Genomic DNA, 27,966 nt, shown 5'->3' on the forward strand with positions numbered 1-27,966 from the left:
ATAATAGCCCTTACCTCTGAGGATTGTTGTGACGATTTAATGAGTTAATATGTAAGATTCTGGTAACAGTTCCTGGCACATACAATGTGCTATATAAGTGTTTACCACTATTATTATTATGACCTGAACTAATTCAACAAATCTTGCAGTCAACACACCAGTAGCTGAACTAGATAAACCATGAAAGTAGCATGTGTGACAGAATGGTACTAGGCAGGAATGATTAGAGGAGACCTCTTCCGTACACTTAGAATACAAAAATGCTCCGGGCTTGTTTTGAATTTATAAAGGTAGCTCCTAATATTAGGGGGCATCCTGATTGCCTTCCCTAAAGCAGACTTGGAAACACCTCCCTTGTTAAAAAGGGTCTACTAAGAAATTTATGGAATAGGTTAGGAGGAGAAAAGTAGGAATTGAGAGAATATAGACAATATTAGGAAGATAAATTAGAAATAATAGTAAGACTTATGTAGACTTTCATCACATAATCAAGACAGAACATCTTTTAATTGGTTCATTATGTATCCACAGTGGTCCCAAATGAAATGCTCAATTTATAGTGGCTTTATCCCATGAGAAATAAGATTGTTGTTCCTATTAGTTAACTTAAAAGTCTTTCAAATTAAGCGAAAAGAAAGGGGAAAAAAAAGAAATAATAATAAAAGGAGAAAATTACCAGAAGTTGACTCACATGTCACTACTACTCTGATTCTAGCTAGGCACAAATATTTTCCCAAATATTTTGGGAAATATATCAAGTTCAGTTTGTATTCACCCTGAAAGGGTTTATGTGCCCCACTCACAATGCAATTCCACCCCAGGATGGGACAACAATGTTTCTGACAAACACTAATGATGATGTAGTATGGAACAGAAATTTGATCACAATCACCTGGTTTCATCACCTTGTGGTATTTTCTTTGGATCCTGGATTTTGTTATGGAAATGCACAGACTGTGCTGAGGAGGAAAATCTTAGCACACTCTATTACTGGCAGGAAAGGCTGTGCACATCACTGCCCTGAGTACTGAAACACTAGATGGTGTGAGAACACACCAGCTCCGAACGTGACATTCTCCTTATTCACCATTTCAGTTCCTCAACAGATATGAAAACTATGCCACAGCAACAGTTTACGGGTGAAGGAGTTGCTAAGAATTTTTGACTAAGTGATGACCTATCTGTAAGCACATCTACGGCAACAAAAACACATGCTAACAACCTAAGATACAGAAAATAAAACCCATAGCATAATTATTCCAGAATATTCTCAAACTATAATGTCTTGTCCTGAAGGTTTCATTTGTGTTCAAAATCTTTTTAGGAAAAAAAAATGTAAACAACCCTACATTTAGATGATCTTGGTGATAACTTGCTGTTTAGACCGTGACTATCAACAAACTCTTTCTTATTTAAAAACTTCAGACTCCAAAAACCGACACCATCAACTTCAGAAATTTCTGTAAGAACCTCCACAACTTTGTAGCTCCCTATTTAAGCAATGGTTTATACAGTGCTTCTCAAACTGACCTCCAGATGATTCTAGACCTTCTAGGACACGAACCTAATGAGCTCTACTTTGTTTTATCTATTGGGGAGGGAAGAGAAGGTGTTTTAAGATGCCCTTGGAACGAAGAGATCAAAATTACAGAAACCACTGCTTTAGTACGGTTGTTGGTTCAAGTAACTGTGCTCTCACAGTGCCCAGTGTATTCAGAGATACGAGGATGCTTGCAGATCAGGGATCCATCCATTTGTTTAAAACGCTCTATTTTCAGTGGACACTATATTAAAAAAACAAAGGCAGTAACCTACAGAGACATGCTCAAAAGCCTTAGTATATTAGGATTTGGACTCTTCGAAACATTTTCCAAAAAGTTGTTGAAAGAACTTTCTAAAAAATAAAAGTGAGGTCTTCTTCTGCTCTTTAAGGGGATAGATGAGCTAAAATTGACACAAGTTCAATTTCCTTGTAATGTATTTTACAATTATATTATTTTTCCAATACATGCATGCAGTTACTACCTATACAAGATTATTATAATCTATCCCAGGTAATTAGTGCTGAGATCAGCAGTTTAATGCCCTTTGTTTGCCAAATTTTTGTTTTCCCAAGGACCAATCCCACTCTATAAAGATGTGTTTCCAGGATACATATAATTACGCTGGGCATAACATCTGTTGCTTTGCATGTTCAGAGGCTTACCAAACCAAGGTAAGGACACGCTTCTATACCTATTTTAGGAGAATGGCTGAAGTATTAAAAGCTTAAAGATTCAGCAGAAATTTTTTTTAAAAAGGCAGTATTTATCAAAAGTAAAAGCTAATTCTAATTTAAATATTTCCAAATAGAATTAACTCATTTCAGCCCTCATTTAGCTAAATGTTAACATGGTTATTATATCATTTTTCAATTTATGTTTCCTATGATTTCATATAGGAATCCTAGTGAAGTTTCTACTTCAGTTATCTTTCAGAAGCAGACTATCTAACCAAAAACAAACCCCCTTACTCCAGGACAACAGAGAAAATAATAATGGTGACCTCTTTTTTGTATTTCACCCTTTCATAGCACAGTGGATTTAGATAACAGAACAGCATTGCACTGTCAAATGTAGGTCAGTACTCTGATTGTACCACAAAAGTGAATTGTTCAGACTTAAATAAAGCAGAGCAATATCGACCCAAATCACTTCTCTGCGTGGCCTTTTAAGGTTGCCCAATAATATGATAGTCCTAAGAACTTCCAAATATGCAAATATTTATTGGCAAGACTTACCAGGAAGATACAAAATGAACACTAATTTCAGTACTGAAACCTGAAATAAGCCCTTAGTAAACGGGGGAAAAAAATCTGACACGGTCATCTCTCACCAAACATTTGCAGTCATAGACAAAAATATTGAAGTTATGAGTTCATCATGTTTTCAGAAAATTTTAGGACAAGCAAACTCATGAGTATCAGTGTATTCAGATGTATTTTACAATCTCTGAGATCTGCGCTTACTATTATATAACTAAGATTGCTATTTGGCCTGCATTTAGACCGATTAGATATGCCAAGTTCACACAGATTTAGAGTTGAGGAAACCTACTTAAAATGTTAAAAAAAAAAAATTTTTCCAAATCATTTTAATATGTTTTAGCTCACTTGACTCTTCTAACAATTCTTATTTCCTCGCGTTATATATAATTTGATGTAACCAACCATACATTAACTATTATATTAAAAATCAAAAAGAAACAAACCAAAAAAACCTCACCTGTTAACAGGAATTTGAGGGGAGGGGGTAAAACCCACTTTCAGGATTGGAAAAGATATAGCTAAAGGAGTACTACAGTAAATCCACTTGTTTTGGACTGAATTGTGTCTCTCCAAAATTCATATGCTGAACTCTAACCCCAAGGGTGACTATATTTGGGCCTTTAAGGACTAATTAAGTTTAAATTAGGTCATAAGTGTGGTCCCTAGTCTGATAGGACTGGTGTCCTTATCAGAAAAGGAAGAAACACCAGAGATCTCTGTCTCTATGTGTGCACAGAAGAAAGGCCGTGTGAGGGCACAGTGAGAAGGTGGCCGTCCATAAGCTAAGGAAGCGAGGCCTCACCAGAAGTCAACTCTGACAGCACCTTAATCTTGGACTTCTAGCCTCCAGAACTGTGAGAAAAAAGTAAATTTCTGTTGTTTAAGCCACCTCATCTGTGGTATTTTGTTATGTCAGCCCTAGTAGACTAATATACCTTCCTTCTTTAACTTCTCTTAAGTTTTCATTTCCGCTATAGAATCTCTAAATTTTCTACACCGGGTGGTGACCTTTTGTCTTATCACAACATCAAGCAAAGTATGGCAAACAGAGAAATGAATCATTTTCCTTTTTTCCCTTCTAGGTTTCAATATTTCCAAATGTGAACACTGAAGACTATTGAATGCCAAATGGAGAAAAAACTTTAAATAATTACTTAGGTTATCATTAGTTAGAATGCTAGAGTTATATTAGGAGGACACTAAATTATTTTAGGTGGGAATTAATCAGGATAGCAAGGGATGCAATGCAGCCCAGAAACGACAGATGAGGGTAACTGAGAAACTTGTGTAAGATTTGAAAGTGCCATTTACAATATTTTTCATTTTGCCTTCATATGGGATCAAATACAAAATCTCTCAAGAGTCTTTGACATTTTTGCTCCCACTGGTTCTTTAAAAGTTTGTACTGGAACTAGAAACACTTCCTCCTTGAGCTTCAAAACTTAGGAGGACCCAGCATGGCTACACCTGAAAAGTTAAGGGTCAAGACTGACTCAGGATTAAGTGGAGAAACAGGTCAGTTTGAAAAGGTTCACCAAAGTCCAAAAGTGACCAACTAGAAAAATGTCCCTTCATCTACCACCACACCTCCCGACCCCCACCCCACCCCCAGTCTCCTGGTAATGCTGCTAACACAGCTCTTGCCTGGGAGCTCAAGTTCTGATTTAAGGGGCTGAGGGAGGGCTTTAAGAAGGTCCCATATGGAGGAAGAGTTTGCCCCAAGCAAAATGTTCCCCCTTCTTACCACTCACCCTAATGCTTGTCCTCTCCTGCACTCACACATGATTTAAGAGTCTCAGAAAAGGGCTCTGGAGTATGGAAATCAAAAAGGGAAGAGAAAGAAAGGGGGACAGAGCTTATTCTGGGAATTTTTCTAAAAGTAACAACTAGACATTTACATTTTGCTTTTCTCCTATATCATTTTAACCCTAACCATTTTTAAGCTAAACCATCTTCAGGGCATTAAAATACCATTTCATGAAAGCATTTGTCTGAAATTAAAAATACGTGGTACTGAATTTAGTATTTTGATGGCAGAGTTAAATAAAATTATACAAATAGTTTATTTATATTTTTTAATAATTTATTGTGAATATCAATATATCATCATTTAAAAAGAAAGTTTCCACAGCTTCTGTTGTTCTTAATTAGTTTCTGTATCTTTGCCTTTCCCAAATCTAAAATAAGTTCCTGATATTACATTGGTTTCTATATTATCATCTGTAAATTTTGAGAGGCATTATTAAAATTCAGTGGTTAACAGAACTATTTAATTTGGAAATATGTATTAGCCGAAGACACCATTAGATTTATTCTCATATACAGGGATCAGGCAAACAAAGGAAAGAAATCCAATTATTTAAAACAGTAATCCCTTAACACTGGGATTTTGTTTTAATTATAAAGAGTGTGTCCTATTAGAAACAAAACAAAGCCTTGTCCTTTAAGGGAGAAGTCCCATGTTTCTCTAGTGAACAGGCATGCAAGATTTCCTAAAGAATGCTTCAACAAATTAATTTTGCTATTCTTCAATTTCCCATGATATAACTGACTTCTTAAAAAGAGCATCAAGTAAACAATTATGAGCCCACCTGTTCATGATATCATACCAGACACCAGACGAAGTTAATGAAAATAGATTTCATTTTGTTTCCCGCTCCACTCCACCATTGATAGTATGACAAAATTCTCTGTACTAAAAACTAACAACAAAAAGTATAGGCAGTGATAAGTATTAAAATGATAATTGTTAAATAGTCTTTATCCTTCAAATAGGACTTCAGATATACCCAGTACCTGAAAACCCTTTTCATGAATGTCTTCCCCCATCCCCATGGTTCCTCCAGAGCCTTGCATAGGGTAGAGGTGTCAGAGGGGTAAGAAGCCATGACTTAAAGTAAATGGCCTGCCCTACAAGAGACAAGAAAAGTCATTAGGGACTTCCCTTAGTTGGTTCTACTCCCATGATACACAGAGCAAAACTAAAACACTATTTGAGGAAATTACACCCCCTTTGGGTCCAGCCCACTAACCCACTTAAATGGTTAAGTGTTGAGCCCAGAAGGCTGAGGGAAATCTTTCTTTCTCAAGGGACATTGAGGCTCCTGGCTCTCCTATTTCAGACCTAAGAGAAAGCTATTTATGTACTCAATACAGCCTCATTTGGGCTTTATCACTGAAACTAAAGCTTTCAGTCATCCTGTCACCCCTCACAGAATTGAGTTTTGGCATGGAAGGCACACAGACATCACCAAGGCCAAAGCTGAACCCCAGCAGGTCCAGCACCTAAGGTACCTGGCAAGGGCATCAGCTCAGTTTCAGCCAAGAGATGGTAAGCAGGAGACAGAAGGTTGTCCTAATGACATAAGTTACCCAAGGGACAAAGAGAGAATAAGAGCAGCAAGGGCTACTGAATGAGCATGGAGATATAAATGATGACACGCTTAGAGTCTGAAGGAGTGCAACAGCTGATACATAGAAAGCAGATGAGTAGAAAATAAAACTGAGTGTTCTATTATCTTAATAACATAGGCAAGATTAAGGACTATACCTCATGTCCATTTACTTTATTGGGTTTAGAGTTGGTATCAACTATGTAGGTAATACAAAATTTTATAGACGATGTCCTCTGATACAATAAAAGGAGTTGGAAAAAGCTATTTATATATTTTCCACTGGAAAACATGGACAGATATTGCTATTCAAAGTCCTGTTTTTCATTTTGTTGATGTTCCAGGTTTGTTTAAGTACCATGAGTACATGGTCATATTGCTTTCTTTGAATAAGTAGCTATGACTTAAGAAAGACATTTGAGGAAACAGAGAGGAAAGCAGGAAAGAAAATGCCAGACAATGGGAATCTGTGACCATTGCTTCTTAGTCAAGGTCATACCAAAGCAAGTAAAAGAAGGGATCCCACCCGTAACATAATCATTGGCTTATGTTCTCTAAAGTTTTTCCAATCTCCTAGAGGAAAGATTTCACAACTTTATTGAAAGTTCATTTCCTTTTCCTTTGTCTGCCCTTACACATCCATTGAAGATTAGCAATTAGCAAAGGATATGAACTGACCAATGATACACCACAACTACTGCACACTTTTGTAAAATTGAAAGAATAATTTCAGAACCATTAGAAAGCAATTTGGGACCTAAAATTTTGGATGCTAAAGGATCCATTAAAAGGGCACTTTTCTATTTTTAAGTATCAGTGACACAATCATGAAAAGAGATTTTTAAAATAATGTGCACAGGCAGTTCAATTACTTTCTGAATTATGTCATAAAGCTGAGTCAAAATGTTGTTAATTAATATCAGTAATAAAAAAAACAGAAAGTGAGCTTATTCTAATGAACTACTGTAGATTTCACATTAAAAAGTGACTGACAGGTCAAATTCTAAAAAAGAAACTGTAGATATCACCACAAAACTAGCAGATGTTTCTTGGGGTCATTTGTACAAAAACATAAGCATATGTTAAAGAAATCTGACACTATCATGGAATCAGTTGGTGTCTAAAATAATAGCAGCTCCTTATGGCAATATGGTAATATCCGTATCAAATGCACAACACATTATGTTGTAACAGTATGTGCAGACAAAAGAGCATCAGTGGCAGCAATAATGACCAGTGCTTTCATCAAGGTGAAAAAATAAAATTAGAAGGTTATATCCAGGGCATAATTTTATTTAACAGTAAACTGAACATGATAGACAGTATGTTGAATTTTCCGAGTTTCCATTTTACTGATTTTATTGAGATTCTCATAAAGGCAGAATATTAACCAAATAAGAATACTAAAGTTTTTCTACGGGCCTCCAACATGGGTTTTCTTCAGTCTACCCTAGAATACTGAAGATAGTTGTTATTTTCAAAGCTAATGATAATACTTGGTTAGTTTAGAATATGACCAAGAATTCTTCACTTCAAAATCAATGGTTTCAACCTGGTGTCCTATACTCAGTAAAGAAATAGGTAACTGCTGAATCTTTTTAATGTAAAGCAGCACATAATTTAGTAAGTGTATTATCAGCTTCAATCTCAGAAGTCTAAGATCTCTAGAATATTCCTTGTTACTAGTCATATCACCCCGAAGTATACAATGTACACAACGAACGGATGCTAATTAAATGTTAATGAACGAAGGTCTTTGAAAAGTCAAAATGAAAACGCATTTCATAGCTTTACATTGTTGGGACTCATGTTTCGCTCTAGAAAATTTAGATTTGAAAAAGCACTTAGAATTTCAATGTACATATCTTCCCATGCAGATGAATTGGATGCAAAGTGAGTCTGTATGCACCTAACAAAGTATTCAAGTACCAAGAAGATTTGAGTAAAAGAGGTTCCCCATAAGATGTTTCCATGGCATGAAGCTCAATAACAGAGTAGGTTTGGTCCCAGTGTAAAACATTCAAACAGTATGGAAAATGATAGATTTGTCTTCCATTCAGAAGCTAGGATATCAAGATATTTTTCCCCAAAATATGAAAAATGCTAATTCAAAGAAATGGAAATAATGATTTTTAGAGAAGGATGTATTTTTACTTTTAAATGAGTATATTATAAATCAAATCTCATGACAAAAATGTATCCACATTATTTAGTTTAAATATTTAAATATTATCTAAAATAAGTGGGCTATGAATGGGACTTCAAAAATGCGTTATATTCACCAAGATTTCAACTGTAACAAGTTTTCATCTGTATAATGAAAACCACAACAAAACATACTATCTAGACTTTACACTTTCAGTACATGAAAACACACCTAAAATATAAGGAAACCAGTACACTCTAACAGTTGTTCAATTTTATTGATCCTATTCTTCCTGCACAGATGGGCACTAGAAAATACTTTGAATTATGTGTTTGTAACATTTTACTAAGCTTGAAAGTTTAATTTGGAACAAATATTATTTGCATTAGACAAAAAGATTTCATGAAATAAATGAATTTTTTTTAGTTTAAAATGATATAGAAACAGTTTTTATACATATAAAAATTGACATTTAAAATCATTTCACTGTTTTTTTTGTATTTCAATAATACCTAAACATTATGGTTGTACAAAGATCATAACTTTATTTACCAATTTTTAATGAATAGTGTTTTCTGAAAATAGCTTTAAACTCTTTTTTCCAAAGTAGCCCCAACCTAGTGAGAAAGGGCACAGAAGGAGAGCCAGAGACTCATGGAAAACATAGATCTTAAACTTGATAGGGTTCAACTTATAATCCTTCAAGAGCAATTTCTCAAGCTTATGCATTTTTCAAGCTTTCCATTTCCCTTCTGTTTGGACATTTTGCTAGTCCTTGGCATATTTGATTCTTGGTAGAATACATTTCGAGTGAGATAATTCTTAGACTGGCAAAATAAGAAGCAATTTTAGCTGTGTCCACTATCCATTCCATTGTCCAAGCTAAAAATCTCAGTTTCACCATTGTTTCTTCCCTTTCCCTCAAACCCCACATCCTCCAGGTTCTATCTTTGACAATATCCCTTTGCACCTGGCCTCACCTCTCCTCTTCATTCTCCCTGCCAAATACACACCACCTCCTGGATCTTCTGGGGTACTGACCACTGAAATTGACTCCATTTATAATCCATCCTACCCCCATGGTTGTCTTTCTAAAACCCAAACTCACTTACTTTAAAAAACAAAAACTTGATATCCTCTGACACTCGGCCTTTGCCACCCTTTACTCAACCATCAGTTTAAGACACCAACTTCCTGGCATGATTTCAAGGCCCTATGCCAACTACTGACTTACACAAAGGACTGTCATCTCCTCCCATTAACATACACTCTCCCCACAGGCTATGGTCTTATTTTCCACAAAGGTCAAAGCATTCTTTCCTGATTTTTCCAAAATATTACTTTCCTATAATGGTTTCCTTATTCTTTTGTGCTGCCAACTCCTAATCATGCTTCAAGGCCCACATTCAAGTTTCCCCTCACACCCCTCTGCAGCTTTCCCTGACCTCCCCCCAGCCCACTCAAACAAAATGATTTTCTCCTTTAACTACATTTCCTTGGTTCTTTATAATGCCTTGTAAGTAATACCTCAATTGCACATAAAATAGACTACCTAGTTATTTTGCTGATAAGTTTCCCTGCAGATTGTGAATACTTTGAAGCAGAAATTGTGTCAAATTGATTGTAGCATCCCTGAAACCTATCAGATACCCTAGCCCATAATAGTTGCTCCCTAATATTCAGAGGAATAAGCTAAAAAAGTGAATTATTTAAAGAGGAAAATACAAGTTAAAATTATGATGAGCAGTGTCAGACTGGCATCACAGTCTGAAGGTTATCCCTCCCAACCTGCTTCCTGCCCCTTTTATCTTTCACAGACATTCACCCCCAACAAACCTTTCATTTTCCTATGAAAAACTACAGTCCAGACAACCCAGTTTGTTCAGAAAATAAGTTATCAGGAAAAAATTAAAAATGGAGAGGAATCTGTGGATTCGAAGATATAAAAGACATAGCAACCAACTGCAATATCGACCTTATTTAAACGTTGATTTATATAAAAAAGAGAAAGAAACAATCAGGAGACAATGAACACTAACTGAATATTTAAGGATACAGAGGATTATTTTAAATTGGAATAGTGGTATAGTGACTACTGGGTATCATATTGTGTACTATATTTTTTTAATCCTTATCTCCTAGAGATACATGTAAGATGTTTATAGGTGCCATTATATGATGTCTAGGAATTGCTCCCGATTATTCCAGATAGAGGGAACTGGGTAGGGCATAGATGGAATAAGACTGGCCTTGGAAACTGTTTAAACTCAGCGTGTCACATAGAGCCTCACCACTCATTGGGTTGAACATGGAGGCTTATTATATTATTCTTTCTACATTTGGGTATGTTTGGTGTTTTCCACAATAAAAATATTGGGTTTAAAAAACGTTGTCTGTCCCATTTGGTCATTTGCTCAGGAAGCAGAAGTGGCAAGAGAAGTGGAACACGCTCTCTACAGTGGAACTGTCATGAAGGCCTGAAAGAAGTCAGTGATTTTGTTGTATTAAGGTTTATTATTTTGATTTACCCCTTAAATTATCATTTCTCATGTCAAATTTCATGTGCTATTTCTAGAGCAATATTAATAGTCAAGATGGTAGGCATTACTATCTAATTCTTATTCTAGATATGAAAATAAAACTTTTAATGTTTTACCATTAAAAAAAAAAAGGTTTATTGTTTTGGTTTGGACCATGATGCTACACTGTCAGTAACTCGGACATCACACAGACTCTTGAAGGCATTAGGGAGAACTCTTTCTTACTGGACTGAGGAAACAGCATAACCTCCTGGGTACAGTGTAGACTCTGGAGTCAGGCTGCTTGGCTTGGAATCCCAGCAACTCCATTCCTAGCATGACCCTGGACAAGGAAGGTCATCTCTGGGCCCTAGGAATAAAAATCCTATCTGGACTACATAGTCTTGTTGGGAAGATTAAACAAGATAAGACACTTAGCATAGGACCTGGCAGGGTAAATATCAATAAACGTTCACTATTTTCAGCCAAACACTGGACACCGATGCATAGCAGCAGCAGTAATTTCCAGAACACTGTTTCTGATGAAAATCTTGGAATGTACATAGGAATTCCCCGATGCCAGCTGGTACATTATTTTAGACTTATCTGTAGGCTTACCGTAAGTCCATAGCACTATGCTAAATGTTTTTTAATATATGCATACCTGCCCGCCTGCTTGCCTGCCTGTCTCTGGATTCTGACATCCATTATACTAAGAGTCCTCGACTTCTGGTTCACATGCCAAAAGTCAGCAGAAGGTTTAATTTCCTTCAAACTCCATTTCCCTCCCTACTTTCCCTTTTAACGCATCACTCACTGATCTTGGAAAACACAAGAGCATATAAAAAGCCATGGCTACCAAGAGTTTCTTCCCTTTGCCCACCACATACGCAACCAGAACTCACTTGCTCAGCATACACTACCCCCATCACTGGCATAGTACTTCTAAAACTCGGGCAGGAACACAGTCATATGGAAGGAATTAGAGAGGCCTATGCTGAGGACTTTGATGATGTTTGTAGATTTGTCAATATTCGAAATGTAATCTAATAACCTAGTCAACTAATGGACTAGGCAGGATTAGCAATAAGGTTCAAAATGAGCATTCTAGTACTGAGATCACAATGAATTCTATATTCTATATCCCTGGCCCTTTAAACAAGGACGTAATTTCCCAAATTACAGAGGGCACAAAAATGTCCAGTCTAGGCAACAGCATCCTCCTGTGTACCCAACCTATATCTGTCGATCCCTATTATCTACTGCCGTGGCTCTTTGCTTCTTTAGCTCCATCATGTTCAGACTTCTGCAGTTCACTTCAGGTCCTCCTGCTACGGCGGATCCCATCTGGATCAGCCTCTACCGACCTTGACCCAGTTTATCTGATTTGCAGTTTGTACGTCCCTTGCCTTCAATGCAAGTACCATTCCCCACTTCTAGGAGGATATTTTTGTGCCAGTTGCAGCCTCAAATACCCCCACGTGGAGGAGACCGAGAGGAAGGGGACACAAAAGTAGACCAGTTTTTAAAAGTGTTTGTCTTCAGATGGTGCCACATGGCTGTGGTATATTTATGGACAACACTGGGATGCAGACTTTCATGGGGTCAAGATACGCAGGCTAGGACAGTTATTTCAAATTTACTATCCCTATAGTAAGAAACAAATTTTTTGCCAAATTTTAGTTTAAATAAATCATGACCGTGAGGAATAAGACTATGGTTTTAACAGACAAGACTTCAATTTTACTGTCAGCCAATTAATTCACAATAACAAAAGCACGTTTTTGTACTCACAAAGTATGTTAAAGGGTTCTGCCACTTGGGCATCTCTGGACTCAGTTGTTTTATCTTTAAATCGGCAGCTCAGATTATATGGTCATATCAGTTCTATGCTGAGATTAATTACTGAAAACTGTACCTTACTATAAAGATGCAAACCCATGCCTGGGAATAAACATTTTCAACTCTTCATGTGTCTATGCATTAGAGCTACGTTGTCCAACGCAATCGCCACTAGCTGCATATGGCTATTAAATTTATTAAAATTAAATAAAATTTAAAATTCAGTTCCTCAGTCGCACTAGCCATATTTCAGGTCCTCAGGTGCCCCAAGTGGCTGGTGGCAACCGTATTGGACAGGGCAGATACAGAGCATTCCATTAGTGAAGAGAGTTTAACTGAACAGTCATGCTTAGAGATTCATTCTATATTTTGTTTTCCTGTGTGGACCAATTTAAGAAAAAGCTAATATTTATACAATATGAGCTTTATACAGTATTTATACAGTAGGATAACAGACCTGTCAAAGCATTTAAAAACTTTATAAACATTACATGCAGTTGCTTGGTAAGCTTGATTTTTTGCACCCAGCTTTTAAAAATTCCTTCAAATTTGACAGCTTAGGAATACACTAATAATTTTTTTTAAAGAAGTATTTTTCTTCTTCATATGTAGACTGGTGAATCAAAGCATCATGTTTTACTGAGTAATTAGTCCTTCAATAATTCACATGAGTAATGGGTCATTTTGGGGTTTAACCCCTGCTTCCATTATTTCTGACCAACGGTTTACCGACAGATGTCTCACTTTGGATATACACAACAGAAGCCTGGGATCTGTTTCACGTACATCTGTTCCCAAACAGCTTAGGCAGATTAATACTTAGAATGGACCCAGCTCTGCTAAGTCCCATGTAATCACTAACTCTTGTTGTTTTAAAATTGATTGGTTTTTTTTCTCATTTTCACATTTTTCCACATTACCTTTCACGTTGCAAAGTTTCCAGCAAATGAATGTCTATATAAACTTAAAGGACAAGAAAATCATGAACTCCCTTATAAAAGAAACACTTTCAAGACCTTATTTTGAAGCCCAGCTTTTTCAGATTTTTCTGGTTACTGCTCTAATTAAGCTGAGCTCAAAGTCGTGGTAGGAATAACCCTTTGGAAAAAACACAACATGAAATGGTGTAACCTGAGGTAGTAAGTCTAAGAATAATAAGAGAATTGTAAACCGTAACTAAGATTTGAAACCTTCACCGTATTTTTAAAAATAACATTCTCATGCTAATCAAACATATTGTAAGACCCTTGCCCTGAAATTTAATAAGAGGGTACAGGAAATGAAATTGAAGAAAGGATAAGCTAGTCCTTTTGTCCATCATGAAAAATCTGCTCAGGACTAGCCTTATCCCACTATTTTCTATCAGAGAGTGGTTTCTTCCTTTCCAAAGACAGAACCTGTGCTGAGGTAACTGCCCACCTCTCATTATTGTGTCTTGAAGCTAGGGAAGGGGAGCAAGAAACTTGGCCCGTATTTCCCATGCGGTTCTTCTAATTAGAAATTCACTAGGGCTGTGAAGCTTTGGTGTAAAATACAAGTGTTCCACACACACCTGGTAGCTGATCATTAAAACTTTACTCAGGTTTATTACCATGTCCTAACACCAAAAGTCTATAAAAATAGGTATTTTCTTTAAAATGCAACTTCACAGAGTTGATGGTTCTTAGAGATCATATAATGTAAATGCCTCATTTTGCAGATGAATAAACTGTCACTCAGAGCGGTTAAATGACTTGCCTTAAGTCAGTTACACCCATTAGTTGTAGACAAGACCTCAGGCCCCTTGGTGCCCACTCCTGAAACCCTTTCTACACCAGATGGGAGATTACAGACAGCCGGAGTGGGGAGCCTGTAAAGGATCCTGTAGTGCTTTTCATACTTCAAGGTGCTATTCATTAGTAAATGATAAAGGTGCCCAGTGTGAGATAACAGAGACTTGTGGGCACTTGGCATTTCAGTCATAGAGATCCCTAAATTAATCGTTCTTAAGTGTACTAAAATATGAGCTTAACATAGACTAATGCTATGCATTACTGACTCTCCCTATCAGTAGCTTTTCCTTTATGGGAAAATCTCATAACCAGGCCTCACAGTACAGTAAGCAGATTCTGCACTGGGGATACACAAAAATGCTTGTACCTTCTGCTTCCATCTAACGTTTCAAATAGAAGTTTACCACTTGGTAAGCACACGTTTCTAGAAGTCTGTCCTCGGTTGAGATTTAGAACAATGCCAACAGGCCATCAGTGATAATTTTGAAAACGATGAACTCTGAAAATATCTGATCCAGTAACAAGCTAAGGGCTAAATGACAAAATACACATATTGGTCTATGGCATCTGCCCATACCCCCTTTCTGAGTCTCTTCTCAATTTTTGACTCCTTATGCCTGGTCCCAGGCACCATGTAGGGGGCTAACAACACTGTGGTCTGCTCTGCCTAGACAGGGCCCCATGACCCAGACGTGCCTGACCTTTCTCATTTGGCCTTAAAATCCTCATCTGACCCCTCTCCCATTTCTTCACGGTTTCGCTCTTTCCTAGAGCACAGAGAGCTAACTTGGTAATTAACATGAATAAACTCATACGATTCCACAAGTAAAATGACTGTAATTTGAGATTCCAATAGAAAGATCATTAGGCACCATAGCAGGCAATAATGAAGATATTTTCTGAATGGATGATGCCCTTTTGTGTATACAGTTTGCTTACAGATGTGACATACTGGTCAATCTATGCCCTGGTCATAGAATGCTTTCTTTTTCCATCTTACAGCTGAGCAAGATGGAACCTTCTCACCACGATGCTAACAATGGAGAAGTAGGCCAACATTAGCTGAAGAATGTTTTGTAAAAAGAGTTCTAATGCTTTAACAAAAGGGGAGGGGGATACTCTTACAGGTGATGAGAAGTCACTATTAAGTAGCAGTGTAGTAATCAGATTATAATGCAATGGGCAAAACTAAAGTTCATGAGACCAGTTAACAAATTCATTCATGTAACAAATGTTTATGTCAGGCACTCTTCAAAGCGCTGAGAGTAAACAAAACAGATGTCCTGAACATCTTCCCTCTTCTCATGGAGATCCCGTCTCTGGGAGCTACACCATCAGTTCCCCCCAGTTCTCAGGCCTTCAGATTTGGTCTGAATTATACAACCAGCTTTCCTGGTTCTTCACTTTGCAGATGGCATAGAGTGGCATATCTCAGCCTCCATAATCCCATCATCTCCAATTCCCATAATAAATCTCCTCAAATATATATTGTACTGTGTATTTTTTTCAAGGTTCTATTTCTCTGGAGAATCCTACTACATGTCATTATAAATAAGCCAAAACCCATAGAATGCAGAACACCAAGAGTGAACCCTAATGTAAACTATGGACTCCGGATGATAATGATGCGTCAGTGTTCATCAGTTTTAACAAAGGTACCACCTTTGAGTGATACTATGCATAGGGAGGCTATGCATGTGTGGGGAGCAGAGGGTATATGCACCTTCTGCTTAATTTTGCTGTGAACCTAAAACTGCTCTAAAAATAAAGCCTATTTTTAAAAAAACCAAAAAACAAAACAGCTACTAAGGCACTATGAGGTTTAAAAACTGAGTGGTCTTGCAAACATCTCATATGATCTAATAATGCCCAGCAATCCGACCCCACCCCCTACCCTTTCCTGGAACACCCAGACACTGGCCAAGGAGCAACAGACGTGGTCTCCTCCACTACATCCTCCCACACCACGTCCTCCCAAGTATGGCACCCATAATGTAGTTTTTCCTCCATTTTCTGTACCAATTTCATTTGTCTTTCACCACGCACATCTAAGCTAATTCCACATCAGAGTATTTCTCACATTTAAACATCTCTTTCAATACCTCCTTTTCTTTTCCCACTCTTAGTATTTTACTAAGTAAAACATTTCTTGGTTCCTTCTACAAATAGAAGTGCTTACTAAGGTGCTAGGCTTCTGGACCTCCAATTTTCAGGGCCCAAAGTGGTTTGCATACTAGGTGTTAGTTACAAAGAAAGGGTGGTATATCTAAATGAAGGAAAAGAAAACCAAAGTGTTTTAGGTCAAAATTAAAGAGCAACACTTGCAACCTTTAGAGTTATAACTGTCGGGATGTCTTTTTAAACTCTACAGCCAGGAATGCTAATTAAGCCTATTTTTCCTCCATCACCGCTCAGTATATAAAAGAGCATTTTTTGTTTTCATGCCATTATTTGACTTTTTGTCTACCAGTATTGCAACACTGATTTGAATACCTCTCGTTGCACAATGTCTCATTTTATTCCTATAGTATTTCAGCTTCATTGTAGGTTAAATCGACTCTTGCAGGCCAATTTAAACTCTAATGGTAAACTTCTATGTCCCCAAATTCAAACAGACTTAAAAACTAAACAGAATAACTCTATGTCCATATCCCTAGCTTTTAACTCAAAGGTTCTAGAAAATACTCCACACCTTGGTTTTCAACACACCTGAAAACATTTTTAATTAAAGTCAAAGGCAGTTTTAGTTAAGTGGGCCAGCAGGACACCTGCAGCAGGAGCAGAATTCCCAATCAGAACCAGCACGGAGGCCCTGACTAGTCTGTTTTGTTAGATTTTTGTACACGAAACTTGAAAACAGTGACATTTTTCTATTCTTTAAGGTAAACAGCGCATTGTGTCTTGTTTTCCAACAGGGGAAGGCATTTTTAAAAATTTCGTAAGTTAGCATTTAGAGGGGACGTGTACCACATCCCAAGGTTTTCCCCTAAATCATCTCTAAGACTTGAAATAGTTCTACTGTACAGAATTATAACACTTTCTAAATAAAGGTTTAGGTCAAAAGGCAAATGCACGTAAACAACAACATGATTCTAAAGTCAATATTAAACACCAAAAGTTTCCAGACTGACTTTTAGACTTGATTCTAGACAATGGCAAGGAATGTGAGGGATGGAAAAGTCCAGAGAGACCAAAAGTTGGGGTGAAACTTTCAGAAGTCAGCAAAATGAGAGTTGGATTCGGAACCCACGTGTAGGTATACTCGGTAAAATGCTTACACTTTCAGCGTTACCGTCAGAAGTTGACGGAGTAAAACTTCAACTTGGAAGGGAGGAGTAAGTGACCTTCCCGCGTCTGGAAAACACCTCCCCTTGCGGGGCTCAATTCTTTCTTCGGAGTCACAGAGCAGAAGCGGAGTGTGACGCAGGTCCCGGATGGCACCCCAGGCGGAAAGCCAGCTGGGAGGGGACAGGTAGCGGGAGGCCCCTGGGGGCGCCTCGGGTTCTCCCCCCTGTCGGGAGAGAGGAGGCGGCGGCTTCTGGACGCGGTAGCCCGCTGTGGCAGAGGCGGAGCTTGCGGAGGGCGGAGGGACTGCGCCGGGAGAGCGAGGCGGCGCCGCGGGGGGCGAAGGCGCCGGGACCTTCTCATTGGGACCACTCACCTGTGGGGCGCTCGGGCTGGATGGGCTGCCACCTCAGGGCCCGCTCGCTCAGCACCACGTCGCAGCTGTCCCTCCCGATCTCGAAGATGCCCCGGAGCAGAATCAGCTCGGCCGCCGCCTCTGGCTGCTGCCCGGACGCCCACAGCACCGAGGGCACGGCGTCCGCCGCCGGGGGCGCCTCCTCCTCCCGGCAGCCCTCCAGGGCGCTCACCCGGCCGCCGCGCCTCCCCCGGGGCATGGCGGAGCCACCGGCTGGGCCCGAGCCAGGGGTCCGGGGAGGCCTTTGGGGGAGGAGGTGGAGACCGCGTCAGCCGCGGCTCTGGCTGCGTCCGGCGCTGCCACAGCAACCGCGCGCGGGGCGGAGACCCAGGAGAGAGGCGGGGCGCGCAGGCGGAGCCGCCCTGACCTAGTCCAGCACCTTGGCCCGCCAGCCTCCTGCCTCTGCCACTCACTACAAAAAGACCCCAGTCCAGGAAGAGGAATAAGTGGCTCTCTCCACCTAGTCCCTACAGTGGCTTGAGATTCTGCGCACTGCGTTACCCGCCAAAATATAGGCCAGCGCTTCTCAAACACTGACTTGCATACTCACCCCTGGGCATCTTGTTAGAATGCAGATTCTTATTGAACGCGTCTGGGATGAGGCCCCCGACACTTGTTTCTAGGAAGCTCCCAGGTAATGCCGCAGATCCTCAGAACGCACTTTGATTTGCAAGGGTATAACCCTCTGTTTTTCCACCTTCTTTCCAGCGGCCTTTCCTGGAGCGCAGAGGTCGTGCTTTATAACCTTGCTTGCATGCCCCCAATAGTTAGCTGATCTATATGCAGCTGGTAATAGAAAACTCAGTTCCCAAAAGCCCTGAGAGGAAGCCAAAGACAAGTCCCTGGTTTACATAGACAAATTTTCGTTCTGACAAATTTAATATTAAAGGAAGGTGCCTGCATGCTGTAAGTATTAAGGGTCCTACTTTCCCCCAAGATATCTCCTCTGCAGTCTTGTCTCTGCCTGGATCTGACCTTCCCTGGAGAGAGATCACAAGAAGCAGGTCTCGTTCTCCTGAAGGCTAATGCAGCGTTACCTGGAAATGGAGAGAGCCCGGGCCGGGGCAGGCGTGGGGAGGTGGTCAATCCTTCACTTTCTCGCGATAGCTGAGATTCATGAAATTAGCTGTTAATTTGGAAAGCACAGAGTCTGGAGGCCAATGGTTCTCAATCCCATTGGAGTTACCTGGGGAGTTTGTTTATAATCCAGATGCCCAGGATACACTCAAAGACAATGAAATTGGAATCTCTGGGGGATGGGACGAGACTTCAGGAGTTGTTCAAGCTCTCCAGGTGATTGCAATGTTCAGCCAGAACCGAGTGTTGCTGCTTTAAACAGTGTATTCACAGGGAGCTGACAACTTGTGAAGTGAGTTCTCTGGAGGAGGAGCCAGAGTGGGAAGTAAATCAGCAGGCTTATTTTTTATATACATAAGGCCAGAATAATTGTATTGAGAAAAAGTTAGGGAGAGGAAATTAAATTCATAGAGTTGTGAATTTAGTTCCACTATGCTAGTGCCTAACCAGTGACTTCTGATAGGCAGCCACTTCTCTTTCTGTCCTCACCCCTCGTCACACTGCAAAGTCAGACAGGAGAGCTAATGGTAGCAGGAGCATCTCAAGGGTCTCTGCTCAAACTTAGATTTCAAAAAACCGAAGATGGAGACCACAGACCTAGCCAAATCCCTTTCAGACATAAAGCGCCTGTGTGCCGGTTAAGCTAGGACTCTTACTGTTTAATGCTCTGAAAACAAATACCCAAGCTTCCAGGTGAAGTGGGGAAGAGCCTCAGTGTGATCTGATTGCAGCGAGCTGTTTCTTGGAGCAGAAGTGCAGCTGCTGTTAAACCCCAGGCAGGCTTCAGGTGGCTCAGCTCAGCGGTCATTAGTGGGGAAGGCTGGTGCCGTCCGCAGAATGAGTTGCGGTTCTGGAGTCAGCATCTTGTATTCACAGCTGTCAGGCAATCAACACAATTAGAGCTCGTTGGCATTTTAAAAGCTCACTGAAAGCCAGGGCAGATAGGCCAAGGCAGTGGCTACTTCTTAGGACCTTTGCAAGGGGCAAGTTGCCATTTTTCAAGCTTCAGTCAAGCCAGACAGCCAAAAACATTGGCTTTGGCTTTTTTGAAGATGAAAGTACTGACTATGTTCCATTCTTTCCCTTTGATGACCTGTTCTCTTCCAGGGCTCTAAAGGTTGCAGTGCCCTGGAGCTCTATCCACAGGATCCATCTACACGAGCATCAGTGCCATGGCTTTACATACTATTCAGGGCTCCTCCAGTGATGTCATCAGCCCCAATCAGTCCCCTGAACTTCAGACACTGTGTCCAACTGCCCACCTGACATTGCTAGTTGGCTGTCCAACAATCATCTGAAACATAACATCTAAAACCAAACTCAGGATTTTCTATCACAAACCTGTTCCTCCCAGAATGTTGCAAATCTCAGCAAATAGTGTCATCAAAATCCTTGACATCATCCTCGTTTCCTTTCTCTGTAATGAGAAAAAAGAAAAATTCATGACATATTTAATGTCTGCATGTCAATCTATATTTTGGGTGAAGTGAGCTTTAGTTGCATCCATCTCTCAGTCATTTCTGATGCTAAATGAGCACATTGTCAAGGGGTCTGCTTCCCTCTCATGCTGAATGGAGATTTTGTCAGAATGTTCCTGCAACTCGGGCTCCTACTGCCTAAAAGGTAGAGGGCCATATGTCCCTACAAGAATTACAGAGAAGAGAGAAAAAATTGTAGAATCCCACCAAGTCAGAATATGACATCTTCTTCATATGCCAGTTTTTTGCACTCACATTGAAACTCTGTTTAAAATGAATTGCTCAATGGAAGCAACCTAGGTGTCCATCATCGGATGAATGGATAAAGAAGATGTGGCACATATATACAATGGAATATTACTCAGCCATAAAAAGAAATGAAATGGAGGTGTTTGTAATGAGGTGGATGGAGTTAGAGTCTGTCATACAGAGTGAAGTAAGTCAGAAAGAGAAAAACAAATACAGTATGCTAACACATATATATGGAATCTAAGGGAAAAAAAAAAAAAAAAAAAGAGGTCATGAAGAACCTAGCGGCAAGATGGGAATAAAGATACAGACCTACTAGAGAATGGACTTGAGGATATGGGGAGGGGGAGGGGTGAGATGTGATAGGGTGAGAGAGTGTCATGGACATATATACACTACCAAATGTAAAATAGATAACTAGTGGGAAGCAGCCGCATAGCACAGGGAGATCAGCTCGGTGCTTTGTGACCGCCTAGAGGGGTGGGATAGGGAGGGTGGGAGGGAGGGAGATGCAAGAGGGAAGAGATATGGCAACATATGTATATGTGTAACTGATTCACTTTGTTGTAAAGCAGAAGCTAGCACACCATTGTAAAGCAATTATACTCCAATAAAGATGTTTAAAAAAAAAAAAAAAATGAATTGCTCAGCTGTGTTTTAGGACACATCTCAAATGATTATGGGATGACAATGACCATGTAATCTCTAGCTTCTCAATAAACAATAACAATAAGTAACAGAGGAAAGAAGAATAGGCACTTCTTTCCTTTCCCTCAAGTTTTTAAAGCCCCATTTACAGGTAGGTACTGATATTCATAAACTTGGAGCAATTTGAAATGTATTTCAACCAAATAGAGAGCTTGAAACATTCTCACAGTATCTGCTAGCAACACTGTAGTGCAGAATCTTAAGTTAGGTATAACCAGATACACAAATAAAACAGACAATTTAAATCAGAAACATATTTTCATTTTCTAGAGCTCACACTGTTATAACTGTGAAAAAGGCATTATACCGAGGAGGCAACACCTCTTCCCACTGTTGAAAACAGCCCACTGCTTTCAGACCTCTTACCCATAGGCACCAAAGAGTTTGGCACTGGGTTCAGTCTTTGATTATTACATCATTTTCTGTCACCATTTTGGGCATGTCAGTGTCCTAGTCCCAAATTTCCATGACAGCCTCACCCCAACAATCTATGGTGTCCTCTGTTGCAGGCTCCCATTCTTAGGACATCCTCTGGACCTTGTAGAACTTCTTGAATGCTTAAACTCAAAAAGCACTCATTCAGAACACAGACTCTTGTTCTTTTCAAACTTGGATATGCTTAAGAATCTTTAGTTTGTTTTAAATGTAAATTCCCAGTCTTTACCCCCCACTGATGCTCTGAGATTTTGAATCTGTAACTGAACTATTCCTAGAAACGTGTTTTAAGCAGGTACAACAGGTGATTCTGTATGTTTTTGACAACATGCACAACGCTTTGACAATCAGTGAGCAGATCCTTCCTCTTTGTCCTGTTCTTGACCCCTGCCGTTTTACCACAAGGCTTGTCCATGTGTCTATCATTTACAAGTAATGGAATATCCAGCTAAAAGTGTTTCAAAATACAATTTTACTTCTCATGTAAACAGAGCTCTGGAGTCAGGCTGTTCTGGGTTGGCCTTTAAGAAATTGAGGGCTTTTTAACAAATGGGACCTAAGCGAACTTACAAACTTTTGCACAGCAAAGGAAACCATAAACAAAACAAAAGGACAACCCACAGAATGGGAGAAAATATTTGTAAACAATGCAGTGGATAAGGGCTTAATCTCCAAAATATACAAACAGCTCATACAGCTCAATATCAAAAAAACAAACAACCCAATCCAAAAATGGGCAGAAGACCTAAATAGACATTCCTCCGAAGAAGACACACAGGTGGCTACAGGCACATGAAAAGATGTTCAACATAGCTAATTATTAGAGAAATGCAAATCAAAACTACAATGAGCTATCTATCACCTCACACCAGTCAGAATGGCCATCATCAAAAAGTCTACAAATAATAAATGCTAGAAGCGGTGTGGAGAAAAGGGAACCTTCCTACACTGTTGGTGGGAATGTAACTTGGTGCAGCCACTATGGAAAACAGTATGCAGGTTCCTTAAAAAACTAAAAATAAGAGTTGCCATAGAATCCCGTGATCCCACTCCTGGGCATATATCCAGAAAAGACAAAAACTCTAATTCAAAAAGATACATGCACCCCAACATTCATAGCGGCACTATTTACAATAGCCAAGACATGGAAGCAACCTAAATGTCCATGGATAAAGAAGATGTGGCATATATATACAATGGAATATTAGCCATGAAAAAAATGAAATAATGCCATTTGCAGCAATATGGATGGACCTAGAGATTACCATACTAGTGAAGTAAGTCAGACAGAGAAAGACAAATATGATATCACTTATGTGTGGAATCTAAAAAAATAATACAAACAAACTTATTTACAAAACAGAAACAGACTCACAGACATAGAAAACAAACTTATGGTTACCAAAGAGGAAAGAGGGTGGGGAGGGATAAATTAGGAGTATGGGATTAACAGATGTATACTACTATATATAAAATAGATAAATAACAAAGATTTACTGTATAGTACAGGGAACTATATTCAATATCTTGTAATAACTTATCATGGAAAAGAATCTGAAAAGGCTTACTTTGTTGTACACCTGAAACTAACACAATATTATAAATTGTTTTTTTAAATTGAAACTATATTTCAATTTTAAAAAACAAGAAAAAAGAAATCAGGGGCTTTTCAACTTTCTATTTTGCTATCCCCAGTTATCAACAAGGACCCCACTGGTGGCTCCCAGATGGCTGCATGGTCCCTAATCATATATCATCTCCCCAAAATGTCCAAAAGCAAGTACAGAAGTGGCAAGGGCAGTTTCTATCTGTGCACTTCTATTTCTATCAGGGAAGAACATGTTTTCCAAAATTCCACCCAACAGATTTTCCTCTCAGGTCCCATTGACTAAAATCGGGTAATATGCCTGTGCTCTAGCTTCCAGGGAGCCTTAGAACAGTGTTTTCAGCCTGGAAGAAGTTGTGGATGACTATTGATTAGGCAACTAACAGTGTCATATCTTCTTTTTCTTCCAGGCTATATCATTTATGCCTAACAAGACACACACCCCCAACTTATTGACTTAAAGCAATGATTATTTTTTCTTGTGATTCTGTGAGTTGGCTGAGCTCAGCTGGGTAGGTCTTCTCCTCCATGGAGTATCAACTGGATGCACCTGCATTTAGCTGGAAGCTCAGCTGGGGCTGAAACACCCAAGATGGCTTCAGTCACCTGTCTGACATCTCAACCTGAGATGGCTGGAATGGCTGGAGCCCAGCCAGGCCTATCTCTTTACATTTGGCTTCTCATTATTTGATTGTGTTGCCTGAGCTTTTTAAAATGGGGGTGAATCCCACAAGAGCAAAAGCGGAAGCGTCCAGGTCTTTTAAAGCCTAGACCTGGAACTGACATAGCATCACTTTTGCCACTTGCTATCAGTCAAAGGCAGTCACAAAGAGAAAGGGAAATAGAGTACGCCACTTGGTGGGAGGAGCAGCAGTCACATTAAAAAGGGTATATATATGGGGGCAGAAGTCATCTTAGCTGATAGCCCAACATAGTCCTCCCTCTGGCCACAGTGGTTAACATCCCTCCCGTATATACAATACACTCACTCCCTTTCAAGACTGCTCAAAATCTCACCTTATTACAAAATCAAAGTCCAGAATCTCATATATGAGGTTCTTCGGGTGTGCTTCTCTTATTCTAGGAAACTGTGAACTAAGAATATGTTATCTTCCCACACACATCAACATACAATGATGAGACAGGCAGAGGATAACCACAATAGATGCTCAAAAAGTGGGAGGGGGGGGACCAGAAAACACATCACAGTCACTGGTCCATAGCAATTCTGAAATCCAAGCAGATATGTGTTACTAGTTCTCCATACTCTGAGAAAGAGAATGTTCCTTATCTTTCATCCAGTTCTGCTCCTTAGGAGTGGTCCCCTAATTATTTGTTCTCAGCAGCTCTTAGCTCCAGCCTCCAGGCTTTTGGTTCTGCCCTCCATACCATCTTTCTTTTCAGTAAGAAATGATCTGTGATGGCACCTGAGTAGTTTTTCAGCCTTTTCCTATCCATAAAAATTTGGAGGTCCAGAGGCTTATTTTAATTTGGACTGTTTCTGTCTCTTTTAGTCTAAGTGGATATAACTCCTTTAGTTATACTTTGACACAAAATATTTCTTTTACACAAAGAAGACTTTGTGAACTTTATGTATTGATAGTTCATATATATATATATATATATATATATATATATATGTAAAATCATATTAGGTCATATCATACAAAAGCCATTCCCACAAATCTCTTCAAGATTGGCCCCTCTGTATTTTGGACTCCAAGTCAGGGTATTAGGGTATAATGTTCCTAATGTTCTTAGAAGTACTTTTGTCCAGGTAAATTGTGTCTTCTAACTACATCCTTGATTAGGGCTTGACCTAAGAGCATGTTTAACTGGAAGCAGCCTACATTTCTTCTTTGCTTTGAGGCCATTTTTTGCTTTGGAATTGTTTTTTTTTTTCTTTTTTTTGCCAGAGTATCTGTCCTGGGCCATCTTTAGTTCCTCTAAATTATGCTGGCTTATTACTCCTTTGTAAAACCCTAAAAGAAGCCAATCATCACTTATGATATTCTGCCAAAAATCTCCTTAGCCAGATTCACAAATTCATTTGGTGCTTTCTATCTAACAAGCCATTGCAAGATTGTTGGGGCCATCTTTGTGCATCTACCAGGTGGATTCACTCTTTGCTTCCCAGGCCCCATGGTGCACCACATCAACTTCTCTCTTAACAGCACACCCACTTTGTTTATCCAAATGCCATAAAAACCTGCAACTATCTTCTGTTTCCACTCTGAAGTGTGGGCTGTTGAGAGATTTCCGCTGAAGCATGTGGGTTAAGGGCTACTACAAACTACTACAGTATTACAGTCTCCAAACTTTGCTTGACTCTGAGCCCTGCTATGCTACTATTGATTAGTCTTGATGGAGCTTATTCTCCTTATTCCTGGAGAGGCTATTTTAAACCTTCAGTTTCCTCGTTCAACTCCCTCTCACTTAGCGTGTCATCATGCCTCCATCTTCACATGAAAGAACCTGGTAAGAATAAACTCCTACTACTTTCTAATCCTTACTCCTGAAATTCTCTTTCTCTATCCTGACTCCTATCACTAGAAAGAAGAATCTGTCCTGTCCAAAGGAATTGCCTGTGTACCAGATCTTCTACCCTCCACTCTGCCCAACAACTTCCTCTATCAAACACACCCATATCTCACATCTTATTAAATTTCATCTTCACTATATACACAGTTTTCTCCATCTTTCTGTATAAAAAAGACCAAGCAACAACAAAATCACAGTCTCTTTTGTATCAGGCGATTCTCCTTATGTGACAGAAAACCCAACTCAAACTGGCTTAAAAAAATGAAACCTAATTAGAGAGGTGGGGTAGCTTATGAAGAGAATAATACAAATACAAATACAAATCAGTTCCTCTCCCCTTCCTCACTCTGCCTTCTGTAGTGTATCACTCTCTGCTTGACATGTATCCTTCTACTCCACTCTCCTCTTTCTTCCCAAGAGGCAAATGGCTGCCACATTCCAGACCTCTAATCCACATACCACATTTGTCAGAAGAGGAGCCCATATCTCTGTTGCTACTTCCCACATAAACCAGGGAAGCCTCTCTTTTCCAGTCACAGTAAACTCTTCTTGCATGTCATTTTATCTTAATAAGGTAACATCTTTATCAGTCAGCAGAGACAGAGTTATGATGTGGTTTGAAAAAACTTGGTGACTTAAAACAATAAAAGTTTATTTCTTACTGATGTCCGTGTGAGTAACAGTGAGCAGGAAACTAAAACGAGAATAAGCACAAGAGACACAAGTACCAACTGTTCAAAAACAAAAAGAAAAAAAGTTAAAAACAAGATAGTGTCCCAAATCTACGTAAACTAAAACTTCTGATTAATTAAATACCTTCAGAAGAAACAATCACAAACTGGTATTCTGAGCAGTCAAAACAGTCAAATAATGAGATGTATAGCCCTATATAACTAAGGTTGGCATCTTAGCCCCTGGGTTTTAGGTTCACAGAAAGAGTCCTGGCTCAAGGCCCTATATAACCTAGAAGAGACAGAGCTTTTAGAAGTCACGGTACTTACATTCACTTGGATCACAATCACTTTTTTTAATTATGTAATTTTACACGTCATAAAATTGTGTGTGGAATGCGTGTTTGTGAAACCAAGGAAAATGCTATGTTTGTTTTTTCAGAGGTCTATTTATTGGTATACATATTGCGCCACATAGAGAATAAATATGGCATATTCACATGAAGAATTAATAACAGTCTATAGCCTATGCTTTTTATGAATTCTATAATAAGGCTTTTAAACAAAATCACCCTTAGTTTATTGGCTGTGTCTATTCACACTTCACTAAATCTGGATGTCAGTTTAAGTTAATTCACAAGAATAAAAACCAATAAAATTTTACATAATTCAGATGCCTATTAAATAGCTATATTTTGTCAGCTTGTTTAAATATCAAACCTGGTACTAACTAAAATATGCTGGTAGTTATGTACAACATTATGTCACTAAAACTTCATGGTAATATTTTTATAAGATTTTAAATGAACACTTTTATATTTACTTGTATTTAACATATCTATTCATTGTCAACTTATGTATTAGTTTCCGAGGACCGCCATAACAAGTCACAAACAGGGTGGCTTAAAACAACAGAAATGTATTGTTCACAGTTCTGGAGACCAGAAGTCCAAAATCAAGGTGTCTGCAGAGTTGGTTCCCTCTTGGGGTCTCAGAGGGAAAATCTGTTCCGTGCCGTGGTTTT

At 39.1% G+C, this 27,966-nt stretch overlaps 1 protein-coding gene across 2 annotated transcripts in view; it reads right to left on the minus strand.

Moving 5' to 3' along the window:
* Positions 1-18,406, minus strand: part of CERKL (ceramide kinase like) — a 129,692-nt gene extending 111,286 nt beyond the window's left edge. For both annotated transcript variants that reach the window (XM_061202837.1, XM_061202828.1), the window contains exon 1: positions 18,139-18,406. In XM_061202837.1, coding sequence (XP_061058820.1) covers positions 18,139-18,376 — 238 coding nt within the window. In that variant the 5' untranslated portion in view covers positions 18,377-18,406. The remainder of the gene's footprint in view (positions 1-18,138) is intronic.
* Positions 18,407-27,966: the final 9,560 nt, after the last annotated feature.

This window comes from Eubalaena glacialis, chromosome 1 (genome assembly GCF_028564815.1).
Source record: "Eubalaena glacialis isolate mEubGla1 chromosome 1, mEubGla1.1.hap2.+ XY, whole genome shotgun sequence".
Lineage (NCBI taxonomy): Eukaryota > Metazoa > Chordata > Mammalia > Artiodactyla > Balaenidae > Eubalaena > Eubalaena glacialis.